The sequence below is a fragment of the Mugil cephalus genome, chromosome 14, assembly GCF_022458985.1.
Source record: "Mugil cephalus isolate CIBA_MC_2020 chromosome 14, CIBA_Mcephalus_1.1, whole genome shotgun sequence".
NCBI lineage: Eukaryota > Metazoa > Chordata > Actinopteri > Mugiliformes > Mugilidae > Mugil > Mugil cephalus.
Genome location: NC_061783.1, coordinates 16,935,790 through 16,952,565, shown reverse-complemented (window position 1 = coordinate 16,952,565; position 16,776 = coordinate 16,935,790). Strand labels below are relative to the sequence as shown.

Below are 16,776 nucleotides of genomic sequence, written 5' to 3'. Positions count from 1 at the left end.
CATATTTGGGCTCTATTTTTGCGGAGGCACAGCAGCCAGAACAAACAGTGCTTCAACAGCTTAGTAATTTCCTGACCTTGAACTCGGTGCATCTGTGCAGCGTTTTGGTGCCGAACGCGCGGCGCGCGGCGCAGGTTTGGAGAAAAGGTGCAAAGAGGTGGGAGGTGGGTTGAAATGAGGCAGAGCAAAGCTCATTAATGGTATTTAATGCTGAGAATAGACTCAAAACCACATCTCTTTTTTCCTGGAGTAACTTCACTCGGCTGCCATTTAGGCAATTTTATAAATGAGCAATTGCAGATGCTTAAAATATAAATAAAACATTGTAATTACTCAGAAATGTGTTTAAAGCGGCAGATGAACTGATGCTTATTGGACCAAATAATATAAACTAGTATAAGTGATTCTTAGAGAACGTGTCGTCGTTGTCGACGTCTGCTTTAAAAGCGTCTCCTTCACTTTATCAAATCCCTGAAGACATGTGAAGGGAACAGGACAGATGTGGTGTTGAATCTGCAGCCTCCAATTTGAGAAGTGTCACGTGAACATGACACCACGCGGATCAGACTGGTGGGTTATGATTCTGCTATTCGTGTTGGATCACAGCAGCTTCTTTCATTTCTGCTTTTAATACAAGCAGCATTTTGTGTTTCATTCTATAACGCGTTCCGCTGCATCTGCTTGTGTCATGTTTCGCGGTATGATGTGGCGTGGCGTGATTTACGGTAGAAATTAAATCCATCTCAGATCGATGCAGTCGCACAAACGGGTCCAGCTTTTATAATCATTACCGTACAAGTTAGATAAAAAGCTGCGCCATCTGTCTTCCGGCTGCAGATCCGAGGTGTGGAGAGCTTAGACTGTGCCGCGCGAAGTCTGTTTCCAGTTGTCGAGCTCTTGTTGTCATACATCACTGTGATTAGCGCAGATGTTTTCAGAGCAATGGAACCAGTGATGTGAACGGCTGAGAGCGAACGCATTAAACGCTATACCCTCTAGTTTATTTAGGACTCAGCACTCCTTCTGCACCCACATGAATCAAAACATCAGGTTTACCCAAGCGGCAACCTCCCGGTCTGAGCAATGAAGCCCATGCGGAAGTGCAAAAAAGCTGCAGTTCATCGAGTGGCCACTTGAGGCTCCAAAAGGGGGCAAATCCCCATAGACCTTCATGGTAAAAAGCCCAACTTTACAGCATTATTATTAAACATGTTTACAGCCTGGTACAAAAATTTAAAATTCTGCAGGTAGCGGAGAGTTGGGTGGGCGGGCCCCAACGTCCAGGGTGCTTTAGCTCCGCCCCAACACGACCCCAAAGTCCATATTTGGGTTTGTCCATCGTATATACATTCAGTGGGTTTTGCATGAAACACACTACTGCTTGTACAATTATAATTAAAGCCTGTTTTATGTAATAACAACTCTAATACTAATACGTAAGTTTACATAATAAATGGAGGGGTGGGTCATGTCCACACTGGATTCAAGTTCCCCCACTAACAACATCCTGTTGCACCACAGGACACCCTCAGAAGGCCCATGTCCATTCTCCGATGAGTCACAATTGTTTTGGAAGCACAAGGGAGACCTACCTACACAGTATTAGGAAGGTGGTCATAATGTTATGCCTGATCTGTGTATATGCATTACTTTAAGCCATGGTATAATTAAAACTAGTGAATAACATGTTTATTTTTGCTGTCTGGGAACAGTACAGTAACTTATTTTCTTTTGTTGAATATTTTAATTAATGTAAAAGGAGGCACAGTTTCCGTTCATCTCCATTCGACTGTTTTTCTGACTTCGGCAACATTTCAGACTTGATGGACACGGCCTGTCAGTCGGGAGAAAAGGCCCCATGCTTTGCACTTCAGAGCCTCATAACCCAACTACTCTATCACGGCTGAGCAAAAGCATATCTGACAGTGAATAAATTTGGAAGAACTCTTCAGTGTGTTTCATGTCTGACACTTGAAATCACTCCAACAGTGAATACCTTACTCACAAGACAGAGAGATAGATATAAAAAAAGAAAAGAATACAGCCAGCTCTTCATTCTTCCTGTCAATATCTAAAACCGTCAGCAGCTGCTACTTTTCTCACCCCTTTGTAGCCGGTGATGAGCTTGTGTTTGTTTTGCTAGTTCATTAGGTACACTAGTGGAAATGAATGCATTCTAATGTAACAGCCCTGCACTAAATTTTAGCCCCATGACATTATTTGTGTGTAAAAAAAAATAAATTAAAAAAACTAAAGAGAGCTGTTGATTGAACTTTTCTATTTGATTTATTGTTCATTTAACAGACACATGTTTCTGTTATTTTGTTTAACCACTGGGCCGGGCTGAGTTTAATTCAATCCAGTTCAACAGCACCAGCCTTCAAAATGACCATTCAGTTGAATTATTACTATTTCAAGATAAATATATTAAAGTAGTATATTTTAAGACTACAGATGTAGTATTACACAAAGTTTTTCCATTCATACTGGCAACATCAGGGGATTTATAAACAGGTGATGATCAGAGCAGAACATTTCTGATCATACACCATTATGTCACATCATGTTTCTACAGCATCAAATATTTAACCTATCCACAAAATTGATATAAAAATTTATAATAAAAATTATTTGATGTGTTTTACTTTGCCCCAAGTCCCTCCCACTAAGATGCAGGGGGCGGAGCTTATGACCTATACTGCAGCCAGTCACCAGGGGGAGCTCTACTTGCTTTGACTTCACTTTTGAGGAGCATTTTCGCAGTCCACGTTATACAGTCTATGTTTTTTTTCTCCCACAACTGTTGAAATCATTCAACAGAAAAAGATGGCTGCCTCTGCCTGGTTTTGTTTTTCCATGTTTTCATCCCTCGTGGGAACTTATTACGTCACCTGTTGTTTATCCAACGTGAGGCAAACATGTACAGAAAGATTGTATTTATTCCACAAGAGCGAAACAATCAAATCAAGCATCTACATATTTATTAGGGACTACGATTTTCCAGATTAGCAACACCCACGATCTGACTGATGTGAAATGAGGCGATTATTGTGATTATTAGTGGAAATGCTAATTAATACTCACTGGCGCCGAAGTGAATGTAGTCACTGATTGAAAAACAACTGCCCTGCAGATCGTGGTCCACTGAAGCAAACAGAACCACATCATCAGCAAAAAAAAAATTCAGGGACGCGCTTCTGAGGACACCGCGCATTCCTCTAATCCTTCGTGCCACAGAAGCGGCAGCATCGCTGACAGCAAAGGTAACAAGTGTAACCGATTATTAATATCACGCGCAGATTTTTTAATTATATAAGGTCACTGCATCAGCACTCCGTGGTTCTGCAACACCTCCTATAATTATTCCAGTTTCTCGGCAAGACTGAGCAGCGAGATAACCCTGATAAGCCCCGATAAGAGAAGCACACACACTCTCCAGTCCTCTTCTTTTTAAGTGGAAACCCCATCATACCGCTCACAGCCAGTCCAGGTACTCAGACTCCACGGATCGCCTCTGTAAAGCTCTTTTTACTTTGGAAATTCTTGATGGAGAACAAAGATATGTACGTAGAGTAATCTCTGAACATCTTGAGAACACACTCATCCTTGTGTTACACACATACACACATCAAGGACATAAAGCGAAGCTACATCCCCAACCTGAGACTGTGATTGATGCTACGCTACATAATAATATCTGCAAGAGCTACTGCGCCGGTACACGCAGTCTAAACAGACAAATGGTGTTATTAAATGCTGACACACACTGTGAGTAATCAACTGTTAACGGACAATGAGAAAGATACGGTTTAATTTGGTCCAGTCGCCACATGATATCCGATCTGTTTAATCCGGTAATCAGCACTGATTGGTCCGCCCCTTACTTTCTACCTCCAACAGATTTGTAAAAACATCCTCAGGTTCAAATGTTTGTCAAGGCGCTCCCACTAAGACATCAATGAAGTTAAACGATAGCTTGAAATCGTCTACTAAATGCAAAAGTTCATTAGTTGCAAACTGCGTTTCCCAGCAGCATCCCTCCCTCCTTTAAACACACAAACTGCCTCAGCAGACAATAAAGTTTATCAAGTGTAACCTCTTAATTCTGTTTTGTACAAACCTTCTTTACAACTTGGATGGATGCCATAGAGATACCAGGAAGTCACCAATTAAAAGGTCCCGTTAATGATGATGAGTAAAATCAATTATCTCAAATTAATTCCATGCCTAATTAGCTTCTTTTTCTTTTTGCCGCTGTTACCACTGCCGGGGAATCAAACCTTCAACCCTGAGAGTTTGAAGCTGCTGAGACAGAGAAGACAGTACCTTGTTGACCTCCAGGATTTCTCTCCTCTCCTCGCTGGCAGGGCGGCTCTGCCCCCCTGAGCGGTCCTCATGTTTGCAGCCGTCATCCTCCACGAAGGGGATCAGTTGCTGGAAGGAACGGCAAACACAAATGTGGTTATATTACTTACTATGAGCAAGACAAATGAAAGAGGATCACTTCCAAACATGCTGAATTATGGAAAAGAAGTGGACAGCATAATAACTCACAGTCGGATATACATATAGATATACAACATATGTGAAACAGTAACACATATTTTTACATTTGTGGTAAATTTTTTTTAAAATTTATGAGCCATAACAGACAATGATCCCGAAGTAATAATCCACAACGTGATGGATCACGTCCACTGTAGTTGGAGGCGCCTCCTCTTCCTGTGGACTGTTTGGTGTTTGGTCCATGTTGGTGGTTGTCTTCACTGCCATCACTCAAACGTGGATTGCGTTTTGAAAAATTTTCTCAGAACAAGTGCTAGTAATCACGAACTGTCTTCTCAGTGTAATGACTACGAACTGAATGTAAAATAATTCCGTGAGCTATTCATACCCCTCCGGAATGCTCAGGTGCCATAGGTCTGTGACATCATCAGAAACTCACCAGTGAATTGTGACATCATCAGTGAGGGACTAATGGAATGTGACATCATCAGTGAGGACTTCATTCCATTCTATCCTGAGATCTACCTATCTACGGTGTCTATAAAATAAATAAATAAATAAATACTTTACTCTGAGCCATTAAGGCTTTGCTGCCTTGAAGCTTCCACCTCAACATGATGCTCCCACCACTGTGCTGATTTTCAGAAATCTGAATCAGAAAAACTTTATAAAAATCTTGTGTTCTGTTTGTTGACAGTGGTTGACCTCAGTCTGAAGCCTTTTAAATATCAAGATGATGCAACAAGTTGGGTATTGTATGGCTGGCAGGAACACAGTTTGGGCTGAATAAGATCACTGACACAACCTTAGTTGGTGCATTAGTCGTGTCATCATCACGCAAATTGTCTGAGTTTGCTCCAAGATCAGTGTTGATGTCTCTGATGATAAGTTATGGCTACGGGAAAGACTATCTGCATATACCAGGGTGTATACAGGAATTTTGAAGTTAATTTCAACAGCTTTTTAAGACTTTTTTGCAATATTTTCGCCATCAGTGACACCTTTAACTTAACCGTTTTAGTTTATGATAAACACTATAGACCACTATCATACAACAGAATGCAAATAGTCTGGGAGAATAAATCAAATGCAAAGTCTGAACACATGTTTAGTGTATAAACACTTGTGTAAACTCAAAACCAGTTTAATGCACAGTCAGTAGGGCTGCCAGTTATTCCAGGGCTTTAACGAGTAATCAGATAAGAAATAGATGTCATTTACTTCTCATGTCAGTGGTTTTGAATGTTGTGGCTGATCGGTGTATCTCTGTGCAGTCTAATACTCTTGTTCCTTAAAGTAATGAAAATGGGGCTTCTGTGCGAGGGCTCAAACAAGGCCAGACTCCTCGGCGTAGAAGAGGGACGGGTCATGAGTGATAGAATGAATGCGAGAGAAAGCAAGTGGGAGATTAATTCATTTTTAAACGCTCCGTGTGCTTGACCTTGTCTGCTTGACACTACAGTGAGGCTGATGTGCAATGGCCTTCAGGCGTGGTAGCGTTCCTGAGAACCGACAGGGTCACTGGCTGCTGCTCTGCATCACACTGCCCCCTAGTGGCCGCCTCAGGTAGGAGGAGCAGAAGATGAGACACAAAGTAATCCAACACTGTCTTTACATATATAACAATATAGACAAATAGAACTTCATGTTCCAAATTTAAACTCTGCAGCGTGTTTGTCGTACTGGAATCAAAAGTATTCCTGTTGAAACTAATGTCTCAAAGAAACAAAATGTTCCAGACAAGATCACAAACACAGATTAGTTAATACTCCAAACTATTTAGACGGCAACAAAGAAAAGCAAATTGGTGGGAAAAAGCACACCTCGCTCCGATAACAGCTTGGCACGATAATAATTGTTCTTCGAAATATTATGAGTGACCACAGAGTTTGGCCTGAGGTCGTGCAGCTGGAGCGGAGATCCCGCAGATGCTGTTTTAAATAACCTGGACGCCGTGGTCCAAAGTCAAGACTAACACGAAGGAAGAAAAAATATATAAATAAAGTTAGACGTGCGGCGGTGAATACAGACAAAGGGAGAGGAAGAAGATGGGAACAGACAGAGGGGAAAAAATTGGGGTTGAAGGGGGCAGGAGACAGGGAGGGGAAAACAGCGAGGTGAAAAACAAAAAACAGAAAAAGGTTAGGAGAGAGATTCAAGAGGGAGGGGAAAGGGGAAGCGCGACAGAAAGACGTAGAAAACTTTCATCTCTCCTGTCAGTTTCCAGGCCGGCCTCCACATGCCAAACTGTAAACTACCGACTCCTGGAGGGAGGGAGGGAGGGAGGGAGAAGGCGGGCGAGGACGCGTGAAGGATATCGCGGCAGACAAACTACGAGGTCGCCTTTAAGTCGGGGGGAAAACTTTAAGGAAAAGATGAAAGTTTTTTCATTAGATAATGTCAGGCCGAAGCCAATGACATATCGAATTTTAAAGGTAGTGGGCTGACTTTGGCAGCTTGTGGGGGGAAAATGAAATGTGCTGAGTAGGGTGGGAAAGATGGATGGAGAGTGTATTGCGTGTGCGTGTGCAGCTATGCGGCATGTGTGTGTGTGTGTGTGTGTGTGTGTGCGTGAGTCATAACCCTTGCCTCTTCCACAGAAAGATGGATGTGGTCGCCCGCCTGACAGAGAAGAATGGGCTAATGAAGTTCTCCAGGTTGCCTCACTGAGACAAAGGGAAAAGCATAGAAAAGGGCGAAATGAAAAAAAAAACAACAAAATAATAAGAAACTAGAAGGGTAAGGGGGGGAGAGAGGGAAATGAAACGACATGGACATTCGCTGCAGGAAATGACAGGAGGGAGAGAAGTCCTCGACAAGAAAAGAAAGAGGGAACAGAGGTAACCTAGAAGCTGGAGATTGGAAAAAAAAAAACGCAACGGAGCAGAGGGAGCGAGAGAAAGAAGGAAATGGAGAGAAAGCCAATACTGAGCAGCTGTGAGAGAAAAATTGGATGAAAGGAGGGAAAACAGAGGGGTTGGAGAAAGAGAAAATGAATACATAAAGAGGGAGAAAGTGTGTCAGAGGGAAAAAAAAAAAAAAAAAAAAAAAAAAAACAGCAGCTGGAAAGAAAAAGAGGGAAAGCGCTGACGTGTGCGTTCGGTCCAGCTGTTCATTAAACGGGTCTGTTGCTAATTAGGCTGCGATGAGGTCACGCCGTCCGAGTCATTGATTCCACTTCCTGTTTCTGGGCAGCCAATAGTGAGCGGCTGTCAGACGGGGGCACCTGAATTCTCCGGGATGATAAATGGCACGCGGGCCGGGGCCAAAATCAACAACCCTCAGCCTCAGACAAACATGGCGAGCTGAGCTATTGGCTGGTCAGCAGGCCGGCCGGGTCTCAGGCTCAAGGGGAAATGAATAAACATTTAAATAAGGTGGAAGGTGGAGTGTGTGTGTGTGTGTGTGTGTGTGTTTGTGCGTGTATATGCGGGGGAGAAAGGAGGATAGATGGTCTAACGAAGGAAAATGTCAAAGAAAGGCCGTCATAGATTTTGATTCAGGGCCAGCGCTGCGGACGGGACTCATTGTGAGCGACCAGTAGATGGATCGTTTGAAACGCTCCTGGGCGACTGTGTTATTCAACGCGGAAAACGTACACACAGTGGCAGCCATCACAAATTTGTTCCAATTTAAGACTGGTCTCCTCCCACAGCCTCCTTTGTGCTCAGCAGGAGTCTGGTGCGGGAGATTAGCGCCGAGCCAATCTGTGGAAATTGGGAAGGGACTGCCGCAGTCATAAATCCAGACACACAGCGGCGGACGGACTCGGCGTGGCCCCTGCGTGAGTCCTCGCACTCTGCAAAACCCAGCGTGTGTGTTCGTAAATTCACGTGCATTGAAAACCTGGCTTTGTGAAATCTACGTCACTGTGAAGACATTAGCAGAGAAGGCTGAAGTCGAGTATTCCTGAGGGTGGATGGTGACGGTAACCAGCAGTAAAGAGGCTCTGGAGACTCGCCGATGAATCTGCTTAAAGCCGGGAAAACGACAGGCCTAGAGGGAGCGAGCGAGGCAGGAGTCCCCCGAGGTGAACGTAAAGGTGTGTGTTCGTGCACGCAGCTTAGCGAGTGTGTGTGCAACAACAATGCCCTACTTCTTTTAACAGCTGCCTAATTTAGCTTATGTGAAAAGCTGGGTTATATGAGGTAGAGGGTGAAAACACACAAATAAAAACAAAATAAAAAAAGCTGACACGCACATAATAGCATCAGGGACAGTCATCAGTCAATCATGTCAAATTAAAACTGGAATTACAGCAGTTACAACCACATCCTGTAAAATCCAAAGAAAAACATGAGTTGATTCAAGGTAAGTCTCTCAGTAGCTACACCCATCAGGCATAACATTATGACCACTAACAGGTGATGTTACTTTGACGTGTAGCACCCACCTGAACCAGACCAGACACCCACACACAAAATACGCTTTAGAAGGAACTCAAAAAACACAAAGAACAGCACCAGACCTCCAAGTTCACTAGATCCCAAACTGATCAAGTTTCTGTGGGATGATCCACAGAGGCCCCTCCCCTCAACCCATAGGACCCAAAGACCCCCCCATTAACAATATTATGTCTCCAGACACCACAGGACACCCTCAGAAGACCCATGTCCATCCTCTGATGAGTCACAACAGTTTTGGAGACCTACGCAATAGTAGGAAGGTGGTCATAATGTTATGTCTGTCCATCTGTCCATATAGGAGTAACATTGTTTAAACTTAACACATGCACTATTTTTACAAAAGGCTGCGCGATCTGATGCGACACCACAAATGTGTCTCAACTTATTCAGGGTCGACCCCTTATTGGTTTTGTGTCAAAACTAAGAAGCTCCTTTTCTGTTTCCGTGGATCCAGGGTCACCACGTTCAGACTCTTCTTCAGTGAGGTCTGCGCATCCTGTACATACATAAATATGTCGCCAGTGCACGCTAACTTACTTTTACCTGATTAAAAAAAAAAAAAGATGAAAACCAAAGAGTCGTGGAGACTCTGAGGTTACACAGAATCGTTTTTCTGCATCAGTGCACTTCAATAGAAATAATTTGATTACATTTCCTCCGTGAATCAGCGTTCAGCAGCTACTGTTTCCTGACTACAGTCTGCGTCATAGGTTCAGTGTGGGCTAATGGATATAATGATAATAATAATAATAATAATAATAATAATGATGCATGGCTACAGTTGACAGACTATGTTGTAAAATCGCTCGTCCTTCGTAGGCGCCACAAGTTCTTACAACTTTAACGTAGTGCAGATACCGTAATGGAAAATTTCCACTAACAGATAACAAAGTATGTAAATGATATTTAAGCCATAAATCTGCATCTTTGTTGAGTTTGTGCCTGTAAAAATTGCGTAGGACATTAACTTTGTTAGTTTTACTTAGAATCCTCAAGAGAAAAAGGCCAGAAGGGCCAACTCTTATTTAGTTTTAGTTGATGTGTAAATAAAAGGACTATATATATATATATATATATATATATATATATACATATAAACTAAGTTCATAACTTCAGGTTAAGGACATTAGACAGTTATGAGAAGCTGGATATCTGGAATAGCCTTGTAAGTTAAACAATCACTGGCTGCAGAGTTTAATGAGTTCAATAAAGGAGATGAAGTAAATCTGATTCTACCCCCACGCGTAGCGTCCGTTCAGTTACCTCAGTGTTCTGGTCTTGGTGTGTGTGTGTGTGTGTGTGTGTGTGTGTGTGTGTCTCACCTCTGGCGGTATTGGGTCCAGCCCGGCGCAGTTCTCGTTGCATTTGTCGTAGACGAGGCGCAGCTTTCGGAAGAGCACGGAGAGCATCCGTAGGTGCTCCTGGAGCTTCCCCAGCCTGTCCTGGTGGGTGTTGGGGTGGTAAGTGACTCCGTTCGGCAGCTGGGAAGAAGCGCAGAGGAATCTTTAGCGTCGAGCACACAGAGCAAAGCTCGGGTCGCGTTAGTTCCAATAAAGGGCGTCAGCCATCGATCGCCACTGTCTGCCAAAAAGACAACATCGTCTCTGCTGCTCCCTAACCGGTAATAGGCCGTTAGAAGTCTTCCACTAATGCACAGTGAATGTACTTTTATTTTGCGCTGGTTAAAAATCCATTCGATTCTACATATATAATGTAATGTATGTTTATCATGGTAACTGGTGATAAAATGTCAATTTAAACTTGGCATTATTTATAATCAAAAGCTAAACAGCTCCGACTGCTGCGCTTTGAACGTTTTTCGTCTCAAACCGAGGCGACACAACCGGCTTTTAACAACAACGGGTGTTAAAGTGTAGCAAGCCGTGTTTTTACTGAGAGGATCGACAAGTCTCCAGGGCAGCACCGTCTGATTACGATCGTCCTACAGACAATCAAAAAACGTCTGCCTCCGGGGCGAGCCGAGAGAGGAGACAGACAGGCAGAAAGAGGGAGGGAGGAGAAGATGTACGGAGAATTTTTATGACTATAAAGACAGTCTTTACAGACAGTGATCTAAAAAAACAAGTCACAACAGTGCTGTTTGTGCATTCTGCGGCTGAGGCGTGCTGTTTTGGCCCATCTCTGCCTGGGGTTTTTACAAGGTGTAGGAGGAGCGTCTCGGAGGAGCAGACGGTTTACGTGATAAACTCAGGTTGACCTCGTCTCCAGGACAGAGCCGATCTCTGTGTGTGACCTGCAGAACAAACTGATGCATAAAATAATGTGATAAATAAAACTTGCTTAGCCGGTGGTGATTAATCACAACACATTTTGACAGTTACAGTAACACCTGAAAGAGTGGCAGCATGTCGCCAGTAGCTCCGTGATTTTTAATCTTTTTTTTTGGTTATTCTTATTTTGTTATTGGTGTTTTTTTTTCTGTGGCGTTCGGTGGAGTTGTTGTTGTGACCGGAGATGAGCTGCCAGCGCCGTCCATGTCCCCTGAGCTTCCCTGAGGATCATCTTAGACACTGTAATGGCAACTACTTTTGTACATTTGTTCATAATGCTAATTCTGTATGTATTTTGATTAAACTGTTTACTTGTGGTTCTTTTTGAGATGTTTATTTCATGTGCAACTAAACTACTGTAATTTGTGGATTATTAAAGTCTAAGTCTAAAGTAGAAACACACCAAACTGTGTCTGATGCCTTGTGTCCTGCACTTGAACGCATCACAAAGACAACATGTGGCGCATTGGCACACGTGACACGTTCTGCGCCTGCCTCATAGGAAATAACCTGATAGGCAGTGGACCGTGTTTAAAAGAGGGACCAGGAAGAGTCGCTACCAGCTGGGAGGCAAGGAGGAGCTGGTCTCTCCCCTTTGTGTACAGTTTATTTGTTATAAAATTATAGGTCAGATGAGGTAACAAGAGCCTTCTGAGTGCCCTTTGTAGCTTTGTTGACTTTTGTCACTTCCCTTTCTCTTCTCACGCACCCATTTCCAGTCACCGCGGAACAACCTTCAAGGAGGACTCCTGACCCGAAACTGTCAGAACTCGTATCTTTTAATGACTTTTTGTCATTTCGTCGTTTGCACTTTTATTTTATTTATGTTTAATTGTTGCTGTATTTGTGATGTATCTGTAACATGAATGTTTGTGGACGACGCATTCTTGGCCAGGTCACCCATGAAAAAGAGATAAAATAATTAAATTCTCTAAGCTCATCTGGTGATCGGAGAGATCTCTCCGAGCTTCTCGCTCCAACCCCGAATCAAAATCCTGAATCGCCTGAAAAGTTGGCGACAGACTAGTGGTAATGATGCGCACATATCTGTTGTAGCTTATGTGTATGGCTGTCTTTATATCATTAATTACTAAGCCTGTGCTCCTACCCTGAGTGATCAAAATGTAATGCATCCATGAATAAAAATGCACATCTGGAGCCAGACTTGAAACTTTGTTCATACATCACCAACTTTTTCGTCTGTATTTTTTTTGTACTTGGTGCCAATTTCTTCGTCTGAACTCCAGACAAGACTCTGAATTCTTTCATGGTAACTAGACTGAAGTCGAAACTCCCCGCTGCCCCAGCTGACTTCTGATATGTACTGGTCGCGGTCTAATAGCTGGGTCAGAGCAGAGGTCAAAGGAAAGAGTCGATCGGGTTTTTCACCGGCTGCACTCGGCTCTCGATTTAGTGTCTAGTTCGGCCGAAAGGTCCTGTTATTAAATGCGCATTAAAACACGTTTTTGAAGACCTGCTTCCCTAACAGACTTGTATAACACTCCTCTGTCATTTGTTCCCAATGACACCACGCCTCTGCTGCACTTTTTAGTAATTCGTGTCCTTATTTGCGTACTGTAAAGTGTCTTGTAAAGGTATTATTGTCATGGATCGTGAAAGAATAAGTACAGGCGCCGTGTGACTCAACGTGCATGTGGGCAGAGAGACATTACAAGACACACCTGCATGTTCCTGAGGAGCTGGAAGATCTCCATGGTCCTGAGGACGATGTCCTGGACCGTCTCCTGACCGATGCGACACAGCGAGGCCGTGTTGACGTCTCGTGCCGCCTGAGCCTGTTGCTGCTGCTGCTGTTGCTGCTGCTGCTGCTGCGAGGGCGGCTGACCGCAAAACGGTGGAACTAGAGGAGGGGTCGTCATGGAGACAGCTGGTCGAAGATGTCGGAGGTGGACGATGAAGATGAGGAGGAGGAGGTGGAGGAGGTCCAGGTGGGGTTACCTGACTATTATTCCACACCAGCACACTTTTACATGCCTTTCGGTTTTTGTTACAGGAACAGAAGAGAGAAATTAGTGTTTTAACTTGTCTTGGGCATAATGTACATGTAGAGCAGCACTGGGATGAAACTGCAACAGCTCCCAACAAATAAGGCAAATAAACATGGGTAATTAAACGCAATGAATATGAAAAACTACATTTCTGGCTGTAGCTGGACAAGTGAACACTGCAGTGTGCCTTTAGCTTAGCATTTAGCTCAGCTACAGTGGTAGCAGTGATACAGTCCACATGTAACACAGCAGCAGCAGCAGACATTTTGACTTGTCAGAGTACAGGTGTATTTATCACGGCTCAGGTCCATGATAAGAGTCCAAGTAAAGACATGACAATAACATGTAAAAGCACAAAAACAGGAACTCCTCTTAGAGGAATGCAGCCATAATCAATACACACGAGCTTTCCCGACTCTGACAAGTCAAAAACATCTAAAATAAACCTCTCCCCGGCTTCAAACTCTCTGTGCTAACGTTGTAGCCTTTTAAATAAGTTGTGCACCGGCGGGGTTTAGATGCCGTTTATTCACACCTCTACGCGTATCTTAGTTTCTACCCGCGTTCAGTCCAACAAGGCGAGACGACTGAGTGATAGTTGATGTTTCTTAGACAGTGAGCGGCGGTGTTACCTGTGTTGTGACCATTCATCTCTCTTTTGTTGACATGTCAAGTCTCCTGCTCTGCTCCCAGGATCTCAGCTGCTGCAAATACCGCGAGGATCGACACCGTGACGAGTGACCGTAATGTATGCTCTAGAAGCGCAAATAGATTTATTTGAGGAAATGAAGCCGATTTTTAATTCGATATAATAAGATATTAATGTCGTTACTATCTGCTTAATACTAAGGGTGTCTATGTTTGCCTTTTTAACGCGCTACTATTTCCTAATGTGTCAAAATCGATCAGAATCTTACGGTAAAGAAAGGCGCAAGCTAAGTTTTTCTGGAAGGTAAGTAACATCGCGAGAACTGGCAATGTGACAAGCGGTTGTAAGTGTTGAAGTAGAAGCGCAGGTAGACTTATTTAGAAGTTAATTTTTATAAGAAGAAGACACTAAAATCGTTACAAACTGAAACAATGTTCAGTTTTAATACTAAAATTACTATATACATATGTTTTTAAATCAATCTTGCTTCCAAATGTATCGAAATTAATGATTTATTGGACTGAATCTTACGGTAAAGAAAGGCGCAAAGCAAAATTACTAAGGTAATTTCAGGTGACAGCAATATCATCATCATCGTCAGATATCTGACTTCATAAGCCCCAGGGCCAGTCCGCTCCACATGATTTCCTCTCATGGGTCATTCTTTTTTTGTGTACTCCATTTTAAAATAAATCTCTCAGTGCCTCCTGCCATGCATTATGTATGCTGCTTGGATTATTTTTGAGAGCTTCCAGAATTTAAATTAATTTGAAATGCAAGAGGTGCCACAAATAGGCAGCAGGCTGCACGAGGCTGCTTCCTCAGCATGTGCTCCCCCATGCAGCAGAATTACTGTTCTGACTTACAGGCGTCAGAAATAAGAGCTTTATTGAAAAAGAAGAGAAAAAGCGTTGCCTTCAGGCTTGAGTGGGGCTGAAAAAGTAGATTAGGATGCTATTACTTAATTTACAACATTCATTCAAATGCTGGGTTACCGGCTGGATTTCAATTTGCTTTTATCTGCAATTTCTGTAATAATAACCTGAAGTCATTATTTCCTTTCACTTATTCTCTGTCTGGCTGCTACATGTAGTACTGATATGAGAAAAAAAAAAAAAAAAAACAGTGTCAAGTTCACTAGACTGCCCACAACTTCCTCTTAATTGCAGAAGGAGAGCTGGTTTGCTTGCCAGGATGAATGAGCGTTACTCTTACAATCCCCATCTGCTGCAGCACCAGACCGACTCAGGCATGCCATTTGGAAACGAGTTTCTCCACAGCACAGTCATCCAGCTTGTCTTCTTGGTGTGTTAATTGGGAGGAGAGAGCAGCGACGGCGAGTGGGTGGAGGCACGCAAGTGAGATGAATATGCGTCCCCCTGCTATGCTGCCGAATTACATCGTCTGACATTATAAAAAGGAATTTAAAAGAAATTGCTGTTCACACATCATTGTCCTGCAAAAAGGTTGTAAATGCAAGCGTGTCTCAAAGTGGAGAAGATAGCCGTCGACAGGGCTGGGCCTCAACTGTCATCGCTGGTTAGAGTAAATAGAGTTACAACACAATGTATTGATTGCATCAGAGCCAGTGGAAAATGATTTTTGTGTGTGTGTGTGTGTGTGTGTCGATGTAATCAAACCTAAATGTCAAAGACCTTCATTTATCACAATGCTCTCAGAATTTGTTTTTGTGTGTTTCAGCAGCAGCGGTCACGTGTGATTTACATATGACATGGAAACGCAGACACAGGGACTAAAAACCTAAAAGACAGACAAACCTAAAATTCGGACAGAACGCCTCTTGTGAGGAAACACAAACCGTGTAATAATTATTAGCTGAGGGGGTATCTGAGCTAAAACGGATTATCTAGCCACCTAGTGCATTACACCGGCTTTAATTAAATACGAGGCTGATCTGGTCCCTTCGGGGCCGAGTTCAGATGGGAAGAGAGACGGGTGCAATGGTTTGCTCTGAAGGCAGAGGCATGTAAAATCCACTCTCAGCAAAAATACGCTGTGGACGAATGAGATTAGCACAGCCGAAGGTACGGGGAAGGGAAAGTTGCTTAGAAGGGTTTGAACTCCAGGAGGAAATATGTGAAGCACCTAACACCCTGGGCTCCCTCCTCCTCTAAGCACCGATACACAGATCAGGCATAACATTATGACCACCTAGTGGAGGTCTTTGGATCGTACAGGTTGAGGGGAGGGGCCTCTGTGGATCAGGCTTGAATTTGGAGGCCTTCTGCTGTTCTTCATGTTTTTTAGAGTTGTTCTTAGACCGTTTTAATGTGTCTGTGTCAGGCTGCATCCTGCTGTGGATGGCTGCTGCTGTCACTGGTCCAAAAGCTTCACAGCACCACGTTGAATTGTCTACTGTTACCTTCCCTGTCAGTGGTTTTAATATTGTGGCTGATTAGTGTATGTGCAAAATGGTAGGGTTAAATGTCTGAATACATGAAAGGACAATAAAGTATCTCCTTCTTAGCCTGATCATCTGCAGTTTTAACAATAATCAAATCAAATTCACTGCCTAGCATACTACACAGCTGTGGCTCTAAATGAGAAGATGCTTTAAAACAACTTTAAAGTTCATTGAGGAGACACGAAGAAGAATCAGTGTCTAAATTAAATTATTCTGAATAAATTCAGGGCAAAAATAAAAAAATTGCCGCTATTGTTTACGGTGATCTAGTGGCGTTTGTAGTGACTTTTCATAGTGTGATTAAAAAACGAGCCTATTAATTGTAAATGTGGACATTTATAAAATAAATGACTCGGCCGGCCCCAGCCAGCTTTGTGTCAGTTGTTATTAATGATGCCCTTGACCGTGCCACTGAAGCTCTGGACACCCATGGCTCGCCCTGCAGGACATAGGCGGGTAGGAGGTAAGGTCAAACCCAAACAAGCTGTAA

General features: G+C 43.2%; 1 protein-coding gene across 1 annotated transcript in view; it reads right to left on the bottom strand.

Moving 5' to 3' along the window:
• The window catches only part of med30 (mediator complex subunit 30), a 39,356-nt gene extending 25,389 nt beyond the window's left edge, over nucleotides 1–13,967 (bottom strand). Inside the window, exons 1-4 of the mRNA XM_047605217.1 lie at nucleotides 13,845–13,967; nucleotides 12,886–13,198; nucleotides 10,235–10,393; nucleotides 4,327–4,434 (exon numbers count right to left, since the gene is read on the bottom strand). Of these exons, the coding sequence (XP_047461173.1) occupies nucleotides 4,327–4,434; nucleotides 10,235–10,393; nucleotides 12,886–13,083 (465 nt within the window). The 5' untranslated portion in view covers nucleotides 13,084–13,198; nucleotides 13,845–13,967. The remainder of the gene's footprint in view (nucleotides 1–4,326; nucleotides 4,435–10,234; nucleotides 10,394–12,885; nucleotides 13,199–13,844) is intronic.
• Between the last annotated feature and the right edge of the window lie 2,809 nt (nucleotides 13,968–16,776).